This window comes from Chelonoidis abingdonii, chromosome 6 (assembly GCF_003597395.2).
Source record: "Chelonoidis abingdonii isolate Lonesome George chromosome 6, CheloAbing_2.0, whole genome shotgun sequence".
Taxonomy (NCBI): domain Eukaryota; kingdom Metazoa; phylum Chordata; order Testudines; family Testudinidae; genus Chelonoidis; species Chelonoidis abingdonii.
In genome coordinates, this window is record NC_133774.1 from 83143197 (window position 1) to 83164088 (window position 20892).

The following is a 20892-nucleotide window of genomic DNA, read 5'->3' on the forward strand; positions in this document are numbered from 1 at the left end:
CCACATGCAGAAATCCTTTCCCATAACAGTGTTGCCAGTTCGCTCAATTTAATGTGAGTAATGCAATTTTAGTCCCTACTGGAGCAGTTCTTTCTCCCTTTCCTCCAGGCGCAAGAGATGTTGATGGGTGGGGAAGGGATAGGGAAGAGGGAGCAGCCAACACCATTTTCACAAGAGGATGGAGGATGCAAAAACACCCCAGCACCCTGCAACACCAAGTCTTGGAAGGAGAGGGGGTGAAGAACCCATACAGCTGCCTCCCCGACCCAGACGTGGTTAAGAAGAGAAAAGGACCTGGCTGCAGCTGCCCCCTCAGGACTGAGATAGAGGAATTAAGTATCCGTGGAGCTGCAAGAGGAGCAGAGGTACGCTAGAAGGATGGGTTGATGGACTTGCTGATGTTCCCAGTATTCTGTATTATCCAGGGCCTGAAGAATACGGCAGGGTCCTGGTTTACAGCATTACATTTTGGCTTAGTGTTGTGTCCATGGGTTGCCTCTGCATCTCCCTGTCTATTTTTCCAATACTCTCTTCTGTCATGGAAATGCTTTTCTTAGAAATTGCCATGCTGTCCTTGGCCGCTGCTACAGTCTCCTGAGAGAGCTCTCTGACTTCTTCCTTCTCCACCTACAAAAACTGCCTCCCACCTCTTTGCCATTTTGTTTTTTCTTTGGGAAACTGTCATAAGATTTGAACATTTCATCCTGAGTTTTCTGTTTTTGGCCTTCTTGTGTTGTCCAGCCGCTTGCCCATTGATACAGGCCCTATCCTTGAGGGTCTGGCTGTTGTAGGTACCCTGACTGTGGGAGTATGAAAAAACACAAGTATCAGAGGGGTAGCCGTGTTAGTCTGGATCTGTAAAAGCAGCGCTAATATCGAACTAACCTTGTTATCTCTAGCCTGATTCTTGCTTGCATATTTATGCCTGCCTCTGGAAATTTCCAGTACATGCGTTGGAAGAAGTGGGTATTCACCCACGAAAGCTCATGCTCCAATACGTCTTTTAGTCTATAAGGTGCCACAGGACTCTTTGCTGCTTTTACAGATCCAGACTAACAGGGCTACCCCTCTGATTATTAAATAGTACACTTTTGAGGTGCTTTTTATTTACCTTCTCATTTTCTAAACTTCAGGGTGCACTTGGGTCATATTTTCAAGTTTCTCTTCACAACCAGGATGACCAGAAACTTGATTGTCACATATTCCATTTCCATTGGCTCCAAGATCTGTTGTTTTGGGGGCGGGGGAATATTATGTTGTGAGATACCTTTCCCAACAACCCAGTACTGATGGTGATTTATAGTGTATCTGGGGGGATCACTGGTTCGGGGGTTAAGATATGTGTAGCTGGGTTCTAGGATTGTGGGCTTGGGAGAGGAAGGGAGCACTAGGCTGAAGCAGATAGAGGGCCAGCACTATGACCACATGTCCCAGGAAAGAGCTAAAGCCAGAAGGTTCCTGGTAAAGTGGGACATATGGTAACACTAGTCACCGCTGTCTCACTTGAGTGAGAGCTGTAGGCAGCCTATCCCCGCTGTTCACCCCGGGTCCAGACTCCCAGTTCTACTCACTAGCTCCAGCAATGGCTTTCGCCAGGGCCAAGTAGCGTGCCCAGCTAGCCAGCACGCTCCTGAGCCGGGGGCGGAAGAGGGCGGCTCCCTTTCCTTTGTAATATACAAGAGCCGGCCCCCAGCGCTGGTCCCCGCTGAGCTGAGGGGTGGAGTGAAGCAGCAGAGGCTTTAGCTGCGACTTGTGCAAGGAGCTAGGAGCGCAGCAGGAACCGCAGCACCGAGAGTCCCCACCCCGCAAGTGCCTGTCTGACTTTAGCCCCAGACAGGAGGTCGCGCTAGTCAGTGAGTCCCGGGGGTGCTGGGAAGAAGCTTGTTCCACTCGGTGGGTCTTGGGGCCGCACTTACCTTGCTCTGCCTGGGGAACGCAGGGGACCCTCCCTAGTCTCGCTCCGCTCCCTGGGTGTCCACAGGCCGTGGGCTCATTGTGCTCGCTGGGTGCCGTAGGCGCGGCGCGGCGCGCTCCCCTCCCTTTGCTCGGAGGACAGGGGGCTTTTGCCACCTCCGCTCGCCCAGGCTTCGGAGTGCAACGCAGCGAACTTGCCTCGCTCTGCATGGAGACTGACAGGGAGTCTTGGCTCACTCCGCTCAGTGGGACCCCGGGGGCAGCGGGAGCTCTTGGCTTGCGCTGGTCAGTGGGGCCGGCTGTAGGGCTGCCCATCTTCCACCTGTTGCCTTGTTCTGAGCTTCTTTGAGGTGCTGGTGCTCGTGCGCGTCTCTTCCCGCCCCGGGTTCCCCCAGCTTGCTCTTTGCGGGACAGCTGCCAGAGCCCCCGAGTGTCCTTTCGGGCTCTGACCCTTCTCCCCAGACTCAGAGACCCCAGTATTGCTGGGTGAGGCGCTTGCAACAATTGCTATTGCTTGTTGTCCGCAGCTTGTTTGCTCCGGTTGTTCCCATGTTACCCTTTTGGGTAACGGGCGCCGCAGCTGGGATTGTCTCCCTGCATCTCATCCAGAAACTCCTCTTCCCCTACTTCTGGCACGACCTGAAATACCTGCTTAAAGTGATAAAGTATGGGCTGACCTTGGAGATCTACAGGCTGCGAGGGAAGATTTTCACGGTGCTCGACAGGTTTGTGAAACAAGCTGAAAGGCAGCCCAACAAGCCATTCATCCTATATGATGGGGATGTTCACACCTACCAGGATGTGGATAGAAGGAGTAACAGGGTAGCTCAGGTCTTCCTGCAACAGGGAGCTCTGAAAAAGGGGGATACGGTGGCCCTACTGATGAGTAATGAACCCGACTTCATCCATGTGTGGTTTGGAGTGGCCAAACTGGGCTGTGTGGTGGCTTTCCTCAACTTCAACATCCGATCCATGTCTCTTCTGCATTGTATTAGCAGCTGTGAGTCCAAGATACTCATTGTGGGAGAAGGTCAGTGTATATTTGTTTTGTATGCTTATGCTTTTAACCTCATACACTGCATTTCCCCCCCCCCCACCCCTTTCTTTGGAGACCACGTTTAGACTGATGATATATTGAAGTAGCACCAAGAGGCCTCCAAATCGTGAGCAGGTCCCTTTTGTGTGGTAGGCTGATGAAGATATTGTTTCTAACCCAAGCAGCTTGCAGTCTAAAAAAAGTTGTGGTGTTTGTGTGGCATAGAGGAGATGAGACCCCTGCAACAGACAACTAGCATTTAGGAGAGGGATATAATAATCAGGGGTAGCTCGCTTTGTGTTTCCAAATTATTTTGTTGAGTGTTCAGAGAGAGAACTCCTTTTTTGACCTGCATGTACTGTACAATGTAATTAGTAAAAGCGGCAATGTAATTAGAGTTTGAGAGAGGACCTCAAACCAAAACCACATATCCAAAATCAGAGCTTGATTGGTAAAGAGCTTCAGCATCCAAATCCAGGTGCTAATTTTGCAAATGGCTCTTTATCTTTATAAAAGAACTAAGCAAAATCTCAGACTGGAATACTCCTGATCTTTGGGGTTGGAGCATGTGTTTCAAAATTTACATTCTAAATATGCAGCTTTGTCCCATCTCTAAAATTATTATCTGCTTGCACTCTGTGCCTTGTTTCATAGGGTTTTCTACATATTGCCATGCCTTTACTAGGCGAAGACAGGGATTTTGCACCCTTTTCACCTGTTTGGTGGAATGTCCTTCTACATACTGTTTACGGTGGTGATTTTCTGTTTTTAAAAGTAATCTTAAAACTTCCACCTGATTATTTTTAGTTCCGGTGGATGTTTTGTACTACAGTTTGTATTACTGTTAGTACAAGTGTTTGAAAAATATGAGTGGAGAAAAGTGTGTACACAAGCTACTGAAATTAGAACCAGCACTGCAATGCAAATTCAGCAGGATCACAAAACCCATAATGACTACAACGGTTGGGAGATGGTTTTCCTATCCCATTCAAAACATTTCCTGTTCCTCCTCATGATGAAACTAAATCTTTTCAAAGTTTTGAGAGTGAGACCCCAGAATAGCCAAAAGCTTAGTGATTAAGATGCTCATCTGTGATGACGAAGACCCTGCAAATGAGGCCAAGTAGAAGCTTAATCTTCCACATCCCAAGTGAGGGCCGTAACCACTTATTGACTATTCTAAGGTGAGGGCTTTTTCAATCTCTCCTGTTGGGGCTGTTCCACTTTGTATAAATAACTAAGCAAGCCAGATGGGGGGAGAGAGACTGACTGCATAACCTGGTAGAAGACTCTCACCTGGAAGGTGGGAGAAAATGGGTCAGTTTCAATCAGTTAGCAGTTTCTGGCAAAGGGGGGGGAAAAAAAAAAGTTTGGTTGAAAAATTCCCAATCATCTCTAATAATGACCTATTGAGTTAACATTTTTCTCTTTCATCTATCTTATTCAAAATGTATATAATATTTCAATGTAATAGTTTAAAACAGTTAATCCTGATGGACTGAGGCTCTTTAGTGTTAGAGTGGAAGGGGGAGATTCATGTCTGTGAAACTTCTGCTCACTTACAACCAGATCCTGCCACCCTTACTACTCAGTCCATATAGTTTCAATATAGGTAACATACTACTTAAGATGAGTAAGGGCAGTGAAATCTAATCCTTAAAAGAGACAAATCATGCAGTCCTACCTAGGCTAAATGAGAATTTTTGATGAATTGTAACTGCAAATGGTATGCCTTACTGCAGAAAGCTGTACAGAAACAGTAAGTGTTAACAGCATAGGGGTAGTAGCAGAGTCACCCTAACTAACACAGGAAAGTGCACATTGAAATTTCTGGCAGCTGAACCCTTCCAAGGGTTTAACTCTTGACAGCACATGCAGTATTTCCAGCTCTGGCATTGCTTAGGCCTTTCCACTGAGAGAGAGTTGCTTTGTCAGTGGCCTCTGACAACACAGGCTGCTTAGGGGGATGTGCAGAATTATATCCCCCTAGCTGTTCTGATTATGGCCCCTCTTTGGCCAGCATTTTCCACATTTTCTCCCCGGCTTCACTGACTGCCTAGGAGCCCCCTGGCAGACAAGAAATTGCCGTTGCTTTCTGCCACTGCTGTGTGCCCCTTGTGGAAGTTCTGTTGCTGTGTATGGCTCCTGAACCTTGGTTTACACTGGCAGAAGTCAAGATAAACTAGGAATGAATTTAGATGGTATACTGTGAATGCCCTGGAGAAGGGGAGTGAATGAGATATTTTCAGGTGCTTGTGAATTCAGAACAGCTATTGTGACATACCTTAATCAGGTTTTAAAAGGGAAATTGTTTTCTTGTTAAAATAGATATTTGATAATTGACATTTAACTTGATTATTTAAACAAAATTATAAAAATAAGTATGAGACATCCAGAGCAGCACAGAGTTAAAGACATGCTGGGTGGATGCTGATGGACTGTTCCAAGATGGGATTTGGCTCCTGATTTTGCTTGCTTGCTTCTCCCTTTCCTGGAAACTCACTGGGTCCCCTATCTGAATCAGTGCCTCCTTCAGATACATCCCAGCATTTGATCAGTAATATACACTTAAGTATTTGTAGTTCCTAAACACATTCTAGAATCTTTTGCATAGTCTTAAGTGGCACTTCAAGGGAGCAATGGCAGGCAACATAGATTCTTAGTTACATCTGATGACACCTGCAAGCTTTTGTTGTAGGTTCTAGAACAATTTTTATAGTGGGGGTGCTGAAAGCTATTGAACCAAACTGTAAACCCTGTATATAATGGAAATCACTTCAAACCAGGGGGTGCTGCCCGTACCTCCAGCACCCCTAGTTCCAGCACCTCTGGCTTTTGCTGAACACAATTCATCAGGAGCAGAGAGCCTTTTTGACAGGGAACTAAATATAGGGAGGGAATGAATCTAAAAATGGGGAGTTTGGGACTGGCCTTTTATTAAAAAGATCATTGGTGGCTAGCTGGGTTGTCACAGCTTATTTAGCATAGGCATCAGAGTGCCCTTCAAATATTTTGTCAGCAGTATTTCATAAAACTTTTTGAATGAACCAAGTAAGATTTTGCTCAGTACAAGGTGATCTCATAATCTGATTTCTATCAGTTGTTACTGTGGGTTTATATCTGCCTGCCAATAAATACTTGCATTATTTCTTTGTTCGGAAAAATAAAGAGAACCTTTTGTATGGCTAGCAATGCAGGACGGTAGTTTAGAGCCAAAAGGTATTTTGTCTATTATTCTAAGGTCACAATTAACAATTATTTATGTATTCAAGTTGTTCACATCATGTCACAAACCTGCTCAATTGTTCATAGGGAAGCAGGAGAGGGAAAAACAGAGAAAAGGGCGTGGGGAGAGCTGAATTTTCCCAGGAAAGCTAAGTAGTTAATGTTTGTCTATTCAGAATGTATTATGTAAATAACATACAGGACTGCTATTTATTATAGTTAAAAGATTGGAGCTAAGAATAACTCACCGCAAAACAAATCCTAAAGTTTAATAGTACATTACTAAGAAAAAAAAATAAACAAAATAGAGATCTTAATTTCACAACCTATGGCTTGCTTTACTATCTGCTTATGTACATGTACCAGGCACCACCAGAAATGCTGTATTGCGTTTCTTCCAAGAGAGCTGTTTGTTCCAGAAACATTGGTAATACAAGTGTAAAATGAGCAGCAGGCTCTTTAAAAACATCTGGTGGAGAAATTCAGTGTGCGTTAAACAATACATCAACATTGGACATGATCTTGGACCTTTTTACATTTGTATAAGTGCTCTTTGGAAATATGTTGGTACAATGGAGAGTTTATCTTCAGCTCACATTGTTCATACATTATCCAGAATTAATCTAAGGCTTCTGGCTCTTTTAATATTAGGAAAATATTTAGCTATTTCCGATTGCCTTTTTTTCCTTTAGGAAATTGCTTATGGTTTTTGCTGTGGTGTCCTATCTAACCTGGAATCTCTTTCAAGATAACAAATGATTGCAAACTGTTCAGATACTGTTTCAAGTTGTTAATACCAGAGTGCAACTGAAGTCTTTTGTAGACTCACAGTATTAACATTCAGTAGTAGGTGAACAAACAAACAAACCTGTACACGGAAACAGAAACCTTAGATTAACTGAGTAATTTTAAAAGTGGAAGCAGTAAATCAAGGATATTTTCAGTCTGAGGCATGATCTTAATTAGAATAACATAAGGAAGATGTGTTTGAGTCTAGGAAGTGGGAACTGCTGCCTTTCTGTCATTCTTGAATCCTAAAGATAGTTTAAATTGGACTGTAACTGTGATATTTTTCCCCTTAGAAAGGATTGCCCGATTAGACAATAGAGTAATCTTATGACCACAGCCCTCTTCTTTCTTGACTTGTCTGCAATTTAAATATAATTGATATTTCTCAAATACATTAAGAACTCAGTGTAAATTTGTCTGACAACTGCACTGAAAAATAAAAGATCAGAATTATACCTGAAATTATGAGCGACCATAAAATCAGTGACTAATTTCTTAATGTTCTTTATGCTCAGTAGTCATAAACACAGGAAAAATAGTTTTCTGTAACTAAGCCAATGCTGCTTTGGCACCAGTTACATAAAATTGCAAACATTTCTAGATGTGAAACACAAGAGACAATAAATCATGATAGCTGCTCATTTTTTCACTTGTAGCCTATGTATGTTTGGATAATGGTGACATCTGTTGCTGTTTTCTGCCATGCCATTTGAAAGGGGATAATTTTCGATTAAGCAGACCACTAGAAACACTGCAGTTTCATCACTAGTGTAGACACTTACTTCAGCGACAAAAGGGATTCTTCTGTTGCTGTAGTAAATCCACCTTTCCAAGAGGCAGTAGCAGTATGGAAGATTCTTCCATAGACCTCACTATGTCTACACCAGAGCTTAGGTCTACCTAAGTCCATTGCACAGGGTGTGACATTTTTAAGTCCCGAGCAATATAGTTAAGCCAGCCTAGATTTGCAATGTAGTCCAGCCCAAGTATCCATAACTAAACTGCAGTGCATGAAAGCAGATGATCTTGCCAGAAGAAATCTGGAGAGAAACCTTAACTGCACTTCTCATCTGAAACGTGACTTGGTCATACCCAATCTTGGGTAGTTTACAGAGATGGTAGTCGTTTCTAGTGAGTTTTTTATGGAGTTCTGGCTGAATTTTAAAGCAACTGTATGCACCGTTGCTTGTCCTTTTCTACATGAAGTCCACTCCACCCCCAGGGCATCAGCACCTGATTATATTCCTTTACTTTCACAGAGGTGAATCTGTCTCCTTGTATTTTGCTAACACAACTCTAAAACATTGAAAAACTTGTTTTAAGTTTAGCTTTCTGTAAATACGTTATAAAATAGGTAACACAATGTTGTTGTTTTTAAGATATGCTTGGGACATTAGAGGAAATTCTTCCCAACCTCAAAAAAGATATTGGTGTTTGGGTAATGACAAGAGACTGCACTCTGCCACGGGTTAATACTCTTTTAGACAAACTGGAAGCTGCATCTGAAGACTGTGTACCAGTTAATCTCCGCTCTGCAAACAACCTCAAGTCCTCCGTACTCTACATTTTTACCTCAGGAACAACAGGTACAGCTCTCTTGTGTTTCCATCACTTCCTGAAACTGTGTATGAAACCATCAGTTAATTTGTCTGTATCAGACACTCTAAAAGTCTCCCCTCAGTCTTTAGGAGAAGGTATAAGGAGCTCAAGAAAGGCATTGGTCATTTCCAAGGCTGTTGGCATAGAGGATCCCTCTGACTCCGCATCCCACAAAGGTAGCACCTTTTTCCCTGCCGAGCTGAATTTCTTAAATTCTGGGGAAGGGCATTATGCCCTTTTATTAAATGTCTGCTATTATTGGTGCCTGCTAATCAACACTGCAAACATAATACTAATATTTTGTGATTCTATAACACAGCCATAGAACTAATGTGTACATCTAGAACTTTACAACATCCTTTCAAAACAAGTTACTATGCACTTATGAAATGGGTCTTCATTAAGCTGCTTTGAATGCAGGTCACCAAAGAGACAGAAAATAGGATTAAGTTACTAGCCTTTTAGTTTAGAAACAGATGGCTGGGTTCATTATCATTGCTCCAGTGGCTAAGAAGTTAAGACTTTTAAAAAAAAATTCTGATCACTGATATAAAAAGCAGCATGTTGTTAGGATAAACAGATTGATGTTTCTTATTCAACTGAAAACTAACTTGTGGTTTCAGTCATGAGATGTTTTAAAAAGTAACATGCATCTTACAACTTGTTTCTCCTGCCCAAGCATAATTATTTTATTTTATTTATTTGCCTCCATGGAACCATTCATTAAAAATAAATAGAATTTAGTTCTAAAATAAAGTAATTAAAAAAACAGAACCATTGCAAACATTATTCAGAGATCAATTATATTTGAAACGGTGGTGAAAAAATATAGCAGGGCTTGCTACTGTGGATAGAAATTTTGTTCTGAATACTCTTAGCTAAATCATGTTATAGACTGCACTAGGTAGTCTATAACATAGTTTCTACAATGTCATTTAAGGCCTCCATGCGAAGCTGAAGTGGAAAGATGCAATGCACAGAATTAATATAATATGGTTTAGTTACTTACAGAGGTAAGAAAATTTTAAGTGATTGTATGTAGACCATGCATACTGGAACTTTATCTCTTTTAAGTATAGTGTGATTGCAAAAAGAGCAGTTATTTAGCATGGAAAAAAGTTTAGAGGGAATTGAATCATTATGTTGAAAATCATTCACATGCAGTCTGATTCATCTAGGGCAGAGGTAGGCAACCTATGGCATGGGTGCCGAAGGCAGCACACGAGCTGACTTTCAGTGGCACTCACACTGCCCAGGTCCTGACCACTGGTCTGAGGGGCTCTGCATTTTAATTTAATTTTAAATGAGGCTTCTTAAACATTTTAAATGCCTTATTTACTTTACATACAACAAAAGTTTAGTTATATATTATAGACTTATAGAAAGAGACCTTCTAAAAATATCACTGTCACACAAATCCTTAAATTAAAGTGAATAAATGAAGATTTGGCACACCACTTCTGAAAGGTTGCTGATCCCTGATTTAGGGCAAACAAATCCATCCATTCTTTTCATGTTTTCCGATAATACAAGAACACATGATTGCTGATATAATTAATAGTCTAGATTTACTGGCCAAGTTAAAAGGAAATAAAATGTTGTTGTGCAGCCTTTAGTTATCTTATGGAATATAGATCCAGGGGGAATCAAAAGCAAAAACCGTGGATGGATTTTTCGAAGTGCTAGATTATTTTGTTCAATAAAATAATTTTGTGATTATGCATGCTAAAGTAAGAGTGAAGGCTGATTCCTAAAGGAAGGAATCTTTCTCTTACATAAAGCAATGCACAACTAGCTATTGGTAGGTACGATATGGTGGGACCTGAGTGCACCGGTTTGTCTTCTACTTGACATTCCAGAGGAGGCCACAGTCAGAGCCAGACAGGAGGAAATACTCAATGAACCATTGATCTGATCAGTATGGAAAGTCTTTTGTCCTGCAGTGTATAATTTATTTGTCATCCTTGGAAATGATATGCACTTAAGAGTGGCTCTCACTCCAAATTCAGCTTTATAAACTTGTTAAGCTTTCTTAATATAAACTCTTAACTGGTTTTTAATTTTGTATGTTTAAGATTATCAATTTTGCAGTCCTTGCTTATTTTTCGGAGTTTAAACAGTGACTGCTGATGGTGCTCCAATGTGAGAACTGCATTCATCCAGGAGCACAAGAAAGACAAACAAGTTCCTCTAGAACCCTTTTTCAGAAGACAAATATCTTACTGCATCCCACATCATCTTCTAAGGAGCCAGCATTTGGGATTGGAGGTGGGAAGCAGAGGCAGGGAAGCCCTTGAATCTTACTGGAGAGGGATGCCATAAAATCAGTGTCGTGATGTAGTAAAGAATCACAGATAGAGCCGATTTCTTCTAACACTGAACAAGAATTAGAAATAAGGAAAATATTGTTTTTAAAGCTTCTGCTTCACTGTAGTGCTTGTGCCTAGAACCTTCCCCAGTCTCCCTCCTGCCAGGATCCCTGGTATAATTTTAAAGAAACTGTACACATCCACACATGGGTTGCTGTGTGTGAAATAACAAAATGAAATGGAGTGAAGACATGACGGCTGTGATTTCATAAATTTCCACCACAACTTCAACCATCTGTTCATCCATGAAACTCTCTAGAGTACTACCACACCAGCATCAAATTCCTGGACACCATGATCAGCTTCAGCAGTGAAACCTATAGACAACTATACATAGGAAATCCATGGATCACCACTCTTATCTTCACACGTCACCAAGAAATCTGTTATCTACCAGGCACTCAGATATCCTAGAGAGAGTCCAGGAACAAACCATAACACACTTAAAATCACCTTCACCACACAAGGAAACTCCACCAGAAAAGTAGATCAAATCATGGAACGAGCCATCCAAATACCCTGACAGAACCTGCTTTAAAAAGGGGGGGAAAACAAACCTCCCACTATATAACCCTAGTTGTCATCTAATACCCCACACTGAAACCCATACAGGGTATCATTAAACTTGCACCCTATGCTTGATGGGAACCATATCCTGAAAAAAAATCTTTCCCAAACTCCCTATTCTGGCCTTCAAACAGCCCCCTAGCCTCGCCACGCTCATCATCAGAAGCGTGCTTCCTATACAGCAGGACATACCAACTCAAAGCAGTGCCATCCCCCCACTATAACATCAGATGCAAAACCTGCAGATATGTCTTCACTGTTATGATGATCAATACCCCCCACAACACACCTTTCAATATCCATGGGTCCTACACATGCCTATCACACCAATGTGGTTTACCTCATCCAGTGCACTAACTGCCCTAATAACTATGTGGGAGAAACCAGATAATCTACACTCTTGAAGGAACTCACACAGAAAAATAATAAAAGATAAAAACATAGGTGAACACTTTTCACAAAATGATCACTGCATATCTGACCTCTCAGTCCTCGTTCTCTAAGGAAAGGGAACTTTATTTCATAACTCTGCTAGACACCAAAAATCATGACTTAGTAAAGACACTGATCTGTTCTACCCTTTGTATTTAGCTGTGACACTCTGGGCATGTCTACACCTAAAACGCTGCATCGATGCAGCTGTGCCACTGAAGTGCTTTAATGAAGATGCTCTTAGTCAATGAAAGAGAGCTCTCTTCTTCGTTAATTCACTTCCCCGAGAGGCAGTAGCTATGTTGATGGGAGAAGTTCTCCCGCCGACCTAGTGCTGTCTACACATGGGGCTAGGTTGGTGTAACTCCATCGCTCAGGGATGTGGATTTTTCACACCACCGAGCAATGTAGTTATTCCAATATAGGTCTGTAGATAGACCAGAACTCTGGTTACCTTTCCAAGACCTGAAGCAGAGCTCTGCATAAACTTGAAAATTTGTCTCTTTCACCAACAGAAGTTGGTCCAATAAAAGATATTACCTCACCTCCTTGTCTATTTTGACTGTACATCAGGCCTGGAGTTCCTTCATATTTCTTCACATCGTGGACATCTGTTGTTCAATCAGATGACCCAGTATGCAGTGAGTTTATGCACCTATGACCTGCTTGCATATCTCTTACTTCTATAGGTAGATAAAGTGACACATTAAACTTGCAAACAAGTTCTTAGATGTCTGTTTAGTTAAGTGGCTAGCTGAAAAATTGGCTCTAGAATATAGAAAGGTATTAGTGTTATTGAAGTTCTTAACAGACTGGATACTCATGTACTCAACAAAAGTGAATTTTGACCTCTCTGTAATGTACTTTTTTTTTTTTCCCCCCACTTTAGGGCTACCAAAAGCTGCAGTCATCAGTCATCTGCAGATTCTAAAAGGAGCTGCTGGATTATGGGCATTTGGTGCTACTGCAGATGATACTGTTTATATAACTCTCCCTCTTTACCACAGTGCAGCTTCTCTCCTTGGCATCGGTGGATGTATTGAATTGGGTATGCTCACTTTATTTTATAGCATTGTTGATTGAAGAGGATTGATTTGAATTTGGAACTACATTAAAACACAGTGCAGAATCATTGCTATCAGTGGGATTAATTAAACTTGTCTTTTATCTGCCTTTCTAAGCCAAAAAAGAAATGAATCTGGAAATAATTTTAACCAGTTTTGTGACTTTAGTTGATTAGTGTTTTTGGAAACTGCAGAAAGGTCCATATTATCCACTTTTATTTTAGAAAATTGGGTAAAACTCTGTTCATTCACTTTTTTTCTTTTTTTGACATTAGGGTAACAGGGTAGCAGACCCTTAAATGAAATTGGGCTCAGTGCCCTTGTTGCAGTCCAGGTGTACCTGCGTTTAGTGTAATGAGGAGAGTGGGGCTGCCCCTGGGAATTATAAATGAGAGTTCAGAGGTTTGAGAAGGGAATTCAGAACTCAGAACACTGAGAGGAAGCTTAGAAGGAGAGTTCAGAGCCCAGAATTTAAAAGGGGAAAGTGTCTACAGTCCTGAAAGTAAAGCGCTCAGAGAGGAAGAACAGAGCTGGGCTGAGAGCTTCGGGGAGGAGATGCCCCTGAAGGATGAAACAGTGTGAGTTCCCGGTTTAAGCAGTGAACCCAGAAGATCAGGCTGGTGAAAGTTTAAGGCAGGAAGGCAGTTGAAGTCACCTACATACTTCTCCAGGCTAGAGAGCTGTAACTAGAGAGGGCTGAAGGCTGTGAGCGATGGAAAGAGATGCTGAGCTGGACAGCTGAAGCCAGAGGGCTGAAGGCTGGGGAATAAGGGAGAGGCAACCCTGCTGATATCTCTAGGCAACAGCTGGAACCCTATCTGAGAAGAAAATAGGGTAGATAAACATCCAGGCTGAGGTGAGGTGCGGTGAGAGATGCCAGAGCTGTACCTGGGAGCTGGGCTGAAGCATGATGAAGAATGTCGGAGCTACACTTAGTGTTGGACATAATCTACTGTTTGGACTGTACTGAGGGATTCTGGTTTATGATAGTGGGACTCTTGGTCTTAAAGTACCCCCTCCCCTCCCCCAGCTATTCATACATTGCAAAGGCTGTATTGAGTTTATCTGAGCAATCAAGAGGAGAAAGTGAGGCAATGGGCCACTTGCAGGGCTTCCTTGGGGCCAAGAGGAGGAGGCCACACATTTACAGGGTAACAACCCCCAAAACAGGCTTCTCTTTTTAGAGTCTTAAATTTGCTATAGGCTTAGAGTTAAGCAGACCCATAACTTTGTAGAATGGTACTATTTTCATGTGTAAAGTTAGACACGTGTTTAACTGTCTGCAGGCTGTGTAAACACACCAGCATGAGTGCTGCTGGAGCTCTGTGACTGGTATTGATTAAAAGATTTATTTTTTTTTCAGATTTAAAATATTTGAAAATTTACAGCGCTGAAAATTGTTGGACTTTATGTGACTCTGTTTGACCTAGACACAGGAAACCCATGGATCACCACACTTATCTTCACACATCTAGTAACCATCCCCAAACATACTAAGAAATCTGTTATCTACCAGGCACTCAGATATCCTAGAATGTGCTCTGAGGACAGAATCCAGGTACAAACCTTAACACACTTAAAATCAGCTTCACCACACAAGGAAAAGTAGATCACATCATGGAATGTCCACCCAAATACCCTGACAGAAACCACTTTAAATGCGGGGTGGGAGAAACAAACCTCCCACTGTACAACTCTAATTGTCACCTAATACACCACATTGAAACCCATACAGGGTATCATTAAATTAATGTGGATGGTCAGGGGAAAGATTTGCCATATGGTGAAGTGTCAAGTGTAGCTTAGAGGTAGACAGGAGATTATATTCAGTGGACTATGGATCTGATTTAGTATGGGGAATCCTTTGTTCTTTCTGCGTATAATTCTACATGTATCTTGGCGATATGATATCTTGTCCTGTTGTCTACTGATCTTCATGTTCGAAATGTTCTACCCAAAATTTCAGAACTTTGATTTGCCTTGTGCAAAATATTGCGAAGGTCGTGCATCTATTTTAGAAAACCTACATCTAATTTCATGAAATTAGAATGAATAATATTTAGCATTTGTGTGATACTATATAGTAGATATTCTAATGCCTTCCTCAACTTTATTCCTCAGTTTTCCCATTTGTTAGTTAAAGTGCACAGAGGGGATCAATGTTGAATCAGGATTAAAACTGATGAAGTTGGGTCACTGGTAATACTTGTGCTTTTGTCTTTATATATTGTTTAGGACTTCAGTGCTCGTCCAGGGCATTACTGCAGTGTGTAGATAAAAGGCAAAACGTAGTTTTTCTATAAAGCAATCTGTGTAAACAAAATTATATTCCTCTGCCTCAGAGGAAAAAGAAACATCTTTTGTTCTGGGCTTTTGTGCTCCTTAATTTTGTATTGCACTTAAATGCCATGTGTTAGGTACTTGTTTAAAAAAAAAATAAAACAAAAAAACCTGAATACTGACACATTCCACTGTAATGAACAAGTTTGATGAATTTAGACCCATCAGTAAAACACCTGAGATTGACTCATTTGTATTTGAATCAAAGTTCTTACCTTTACATGACTCTGGTATCTATACCAGCATTCTCATCAAGTTCACATCCAGTGTTTCCTGTTTTTATTTTCTTAATAAGGTGCAACTTGTGTCTTAAGAAAGAAATTTTCATCTAGTCAGTTCTGGAGTGACTGCAAAAAGTACAATGTGACTGTTATCCAGTATATTGGAGAACTTTGTCGTTATCTTTGCAATCAACCTGTGGTAAGCGGAATTAAAATACTGGTTATCCTAGCTTTTGGTTATTCGCTAAACTTTACTTGCATGCTAACTGTTCTAGCTGGTATTTACATTAAAAGGGAAATGTGAACAGTAACTTAAAAGAAAAAAATGTCCCCTCCACCCCTCTTTCTGTGCAAGGTTGCTGATGCATCCTTGGCTGCCAATAGATTGGTGCTGGGAATACTGAACTGACACCAAGGAATTTAATACCATGCTTAAAGACGTAAGGGAAAAATGTTCAGTGAGACAAAACTGAATCAGTTTTATTTTATTTTGAAAAGAAAATGTTCATGCTAACCCTTTAGCAAAGAGTAAGTCTAGAGTACCTACATTAGCATTAATGCATTTTCAAAATCTTGGTTCTTGTGATCATCTTAAATAGACACTATCAAGTTTTGTAGATCTACTTTTGGCCATATTAGCTTTATTTCGGCTTGCAGAACATGTATGCACATAGGCCATCCTTCTGCTCTGTTCTTGAAGGTTTTATAGGGGTCAATACTGTTCAAAGGCTCAAGAGAAAATTAATTTAATAGGAACTTTAAACAGTTTCTCCTCAGACTTTTCAGCCTTCTCAGTGTAGGCCAATGTATCTACCCCTTCTAGAGGTACACATAGAGGAAAGAGGGAGCCTCTCCCACCTCCTGTCCTTATGCCGCAGTTGGGCAAAATGGAAGTTCTTGATCTCCGTTACTGCAAGGTCCCTACAGGGAGGTCTTACCATCTGCACTAACCTCCACCAAAGGGAAGACCCATGAATTGGCTAGCAGAGTGAACACACCACTCCGAAGTCTTCAAGGTGGCATATCTGAGCTCCAAGTGAGGCAGAATAGTGACTGTCCACGATCCAGACCTGTATCTTTAGCACATTGGTCACTAACCAAAACTTCCAGCTGTGTAGAAACTGAAAACCTTTGCATAATTAAGTCCTCAGCTGTGTCTCCACTATAAGGAATATATAAATATTATGTCCAAAAATTCAAGTACACTCGACATAATATAGGAAACAATTTATCATCCACTAGAGATATTAGGTTTGCGCTCTATTGTGTACATAACTCCTATTAGCTCTCATGAATTACATATGTAGGTTAAAAGCTGATGTAGCATTTTAGCTGGAAGCCACATTCAGTGGTTGTATTAAAACCAGGGCATTACATTAGGCATGTCTAAAAAGAACTTGCTTATTTGCTTAAACAGAGAGCAAAAGAAGGAAGAACTAAACATTTAAAATAAAAATGCATATTCAAGTCATGCATTTTGACTGAGATGTACACAAAAGTGCATGTGTACTCCTGAAAATATGGGCCTGCGTCTTTAATTCAGTGTGTAAAAGCAATTTGAGCAATAATTGAAAAATTTTGCTACATAGGGAGTTGGGACAGCTCTGGTGTAAGTGGTCTCAAGCATTTCGTGGGATTGCACTGGTTGTAAAGCAGCCCAGAATCTGACCCTTTACTTTAAAGAATAGAGCCTATGTTTTAGGTTTTTATAAAATTGTATCTAGCATATGACATAGTTGAGAGTTCTGTAAATACACATCTATATAATAGATCTGGGTTCATTATTTGATGTCTAGATAATAAAGTTGGGGATGGATTATTTCTTCTTTGTACCTGTAAAATACTATCTCAGCATAACAGCAGTATTTTATATTCATTTACACCTGTGGAAAGAGGATATATAAGGTGTCTGGCAATGGGGGCAGGGGAGGTGAAAGAGCTTCAGGGTACCCTACAGAGAGGAATTCCCAAGTGCTCCTTCCTGGATCCAAAAGGGCTTTTTTGCATTTGGATGGTGGCAGCATTTACCAAGCCAAGGTCAGAGAAAAACTGTAACCTTGAGAGTTTAATGCAAGCCTGGAGTGGCAAGTATTAATTTTTAAAATCCTTGCTGGCCCCCACCTTCAGCATTGAAACTGACAGAGTGGGGATTCAGCCTTGACAGCCTTTTGTGCCCTTGAAAATCTCCTCCTTGTCATGCAAGAGTTATTTTAATTGTTCTTGAGACTCCAAAAATATATATACAATTAGTAAATTTCCTGTCACTTTGTGGATTTTGTTTAGCAACTTAAATTTTAAGAAAATATGGTGAGATATTTATTAATAGTAACTCCTCCAAACTGACATGAAAACTCCTTTCTAACCCAATCATCTGTCAGTGCTCTTCCAAACTAATCAGCACTGACTTCAACAGTGGTTTCTGTTAACAGGAGAAGAATGTGAGCCAAGATTATTTTTCAGCACTATTAACAATTTTCTTTTAGAACTCAATCCAGTGCCCACTGAAGTTACTGGAAAGACTCTCCTTTACTTCAATGGGCATTGGATCAGACACTTTAGTTTTCACTTAGCTTTGCTACAATCAGTAGTAAAGGCTATAGTAACTCTCAAAATAGAAACCTTTGGGGTCTGATGTAACCTCTGAATAGTACAGGAGTGTTGGCCTATAAATTGATGTTGTTGTTTCACTTTGGAAAGTCAAAATCTGAAGAAATGTCTACACTGTGTTTTGAAAACCTGTGGTAGCAAGTCTGAGAGCCTGGTTCTACAGACTCAGGCTTGTGCTGTGGTGCTAAAAACAGCTGTGTAGACATTCAGTCTTGGGCTCTGAAGCCCAGGGAGGGGGCTGGTCTTCAGAGCCCAAGCCACAATGTTTACACTAATGTTGTTAGCACCTGTAGACTCGTCTCTGACACTTGCGGCCCAAGGTTTTAAAATGCAATGTGCACATACTATGAGAGCCAGATTTTGGTTCATGCTCTGACTTCACTTCAGTGGTGCAAAGCATCCCTAAAGCTAGTGGAGCCAACCTCCTGAAAATTCCCCCTTGCACATGTGAATCTTTGAGTGGTGTAGATTATATTGGAATTGGAAAAAGTTCAGAAAAGGGCAACAAAAATGATTAGGGGTATGGAATGGCTGCCATATGAGGAGAGATTAATAAGGGTGGGACTCTTCATCTTGGAAAAGTTATGTGGGGATATGATACAGGTCTATAAAATCATGACTGGTGTGGAGAAAGTAAATAAGTGTTGTTTATTCTTTCTCATGACACAAGAGCTAGGAGTCACCCAATGAAATTAATTGGCAGTAGGTTTAAAACAAAAGGAAGTAGTTTTTTTCACACAATGCACAGTCAGCCTGTGGAACTCCTTGCCAGAGGATGTTGTGAAGGCCAAGACTATAAAAAGGTTCAAAACAGAACTAAATAAGTCCATGCAGGATAGGTCCATCAGTGGCTATTAGCCAGGATGGGCAGGGATGGTGTCCCTGGCCTCTGTTGGATCACTTGATGATTATCTGTTCTGTTCATTCCCTTTGGGGCACCTGGCATTGGCTGCTCTTTGGAAGACAGGATACTGGGCTAGATTAGACCTTTGGTTTGACCCAGTATGGCCATTCTTATGTTAGAACCACTGTTTCAGCTCCTACTCCACTCCTCCCTCCTGTATGCCAGCACAGAGAATGTTCCTGAGGAAAAGGCAGCATGGTCTGGGAGTCCTCTGGCCAGCACTTCCCCAGCCGCCAGAATGGTATCAGATGGAAATGGTAGTGTCTTGTATCCACTTCATACAAATGCAAATGATTACACAGGATGCAGTATGCTGGACAATTGGCCACAAGACTATACTGGAAGTCAAACCTACCAAGAAGATCACCATGTATAAGCTGGTTCCTCTTTACTGCATGCTCTTCTGTTTCTCCCTCACCCCCCTCCTTACTTGGTTTACAAGTTCAGCAACTATTCTCTCAGCCAGTTAAGTTTCCCTCTCTCCATCCCTCAGTTGCTTGACTTTGCTGAAGAGTGCTGCTTGATTTTATTTCATTCTACTTTACATCTCCTGTGTCATAAATAGACAGTGGTAGATTTATTTTCATAGACGAAAACAGGCACAGCCAAGTCTTTTCTTATTCTGTAAATCATCTATGCTCATTACAAGCTCCATGGATCCTTAGTTTTTTAAAATTAATTTTAATTGTAAAGTTTCTTTCCTCGTGTGGAATTTGACACCACAAAATAACTACACTGAGGAGAGACTACACCTTCTAGGACTGCATTTCCTCTCTCTGAATCAATATGAACTCACACTTCCATTAAATAGCTCCTACCAACATATGGGCATACATGTCTAATTCCTTGGCACTGGCACATCCTAAACTTTTTCTTACCAATGTACTTAATTTGTAGGTCAGATAAAGAAAATCCTAACACTTATCTTCAAAGAGTTAACCTTATAAACTGAATCAGTTCTAAAGTTTATTAGACTGTAGTTGGAAGAAAACCTGTAACAGTTTACCATGTTAGAACTGGAGGAGAAACATGTTCATACAAATAAATAGTATGAGTAAAAACCTGTTACTCCATGTAGAGATACGTTCATTAATATTTTCCAAGTAAGTGAAATTGTTTACCGTGTCATCTGAGTTTCACTAACAAGTACTATTTTTTTAAAAAAAATCTTAGCAATGATAGAAATCTGGCTTGAATAAGGAAAAAATTCTGTGCTGGTATCATGTGGGTTAAAGGAACAAGGTTGTCATGTCTGTACATGAAAGACCTCCTAATTAACATCTATCACATCTGGTAGTACAGTATTCTTTAAAAGCAATACTAAATTAAAAATAACCACAGCGGGGTGAAAATCTTTGAAATTTACAGTTACAGGAGATGGCCTATAGGCACCAATGGGACCCGTAGTAAACTAGGAGCTTTTCCTCTTCACTTGCTCATAGGTATAACCTGGAAGCCCAAGAATCCAATCTTGAGGACTCACTGTCTGTCCTGTCTTCTGAGGCTGCTGAAAGCATTTTGGTTTGAGTACTGGTAGGGACCCCTGTGACTGAGATGTGAACAGGCAGGACTCCTTGATGATCTCCATCCTGTGAAGCTGTTATGCTGTTTTTCACTAAATATTTGAAGAATTTTTTCTTGGTGTCTCTTCTCAGCTCCAACCTTTTGACTTGCTACCACCTTCTCACACATCTGCAACATCTCTTGCGGTGAGAGCTTTCCTGTGCCCTAGTCTGCATGCAGTGCTTTAGCAACCTGCAGACCTGTGCAAGGCCACCTGTTACCAGAATGCCTCAGTCACTAGCGCTGTCTTCTCCACTCAAGG

General features: G+C 41.1%; 1 protein-coding gene across 1 annotated transcript in view; it reads left to right on the top strand.

The window, feature by feature from the left end:
- The first annotated feature begins 1847 nt into the window (after positions 1-1847).
- The window catches only part of SLC27A6 (solute carrier family 27 member 6), a 58623-nt gene continuing 39578 nt past the window's right edge, over positions 1848-20892 (top strand). The window contains exons 1-5 of the mRNA XM_032795445.2: positions 1848-1853; positions 2442-2944; positions 8344-8550; positions 12821-12979; positions 15631-15755. Coding sequence (XP_032651336.1) covers positions 2464-2944; positions 8344-8550; positions 12821-12979; positions 15631-15755 — 972 coding nt within the window. The 5' untranslated portion in view covers positions 1848-1853; positions 2442-2463. The remainder of the gene's footprint in view (positions 1854-2441; positions 2945-8343; positions 8551-12820; positions 12980-15630; positions 15756-20892) is intronic.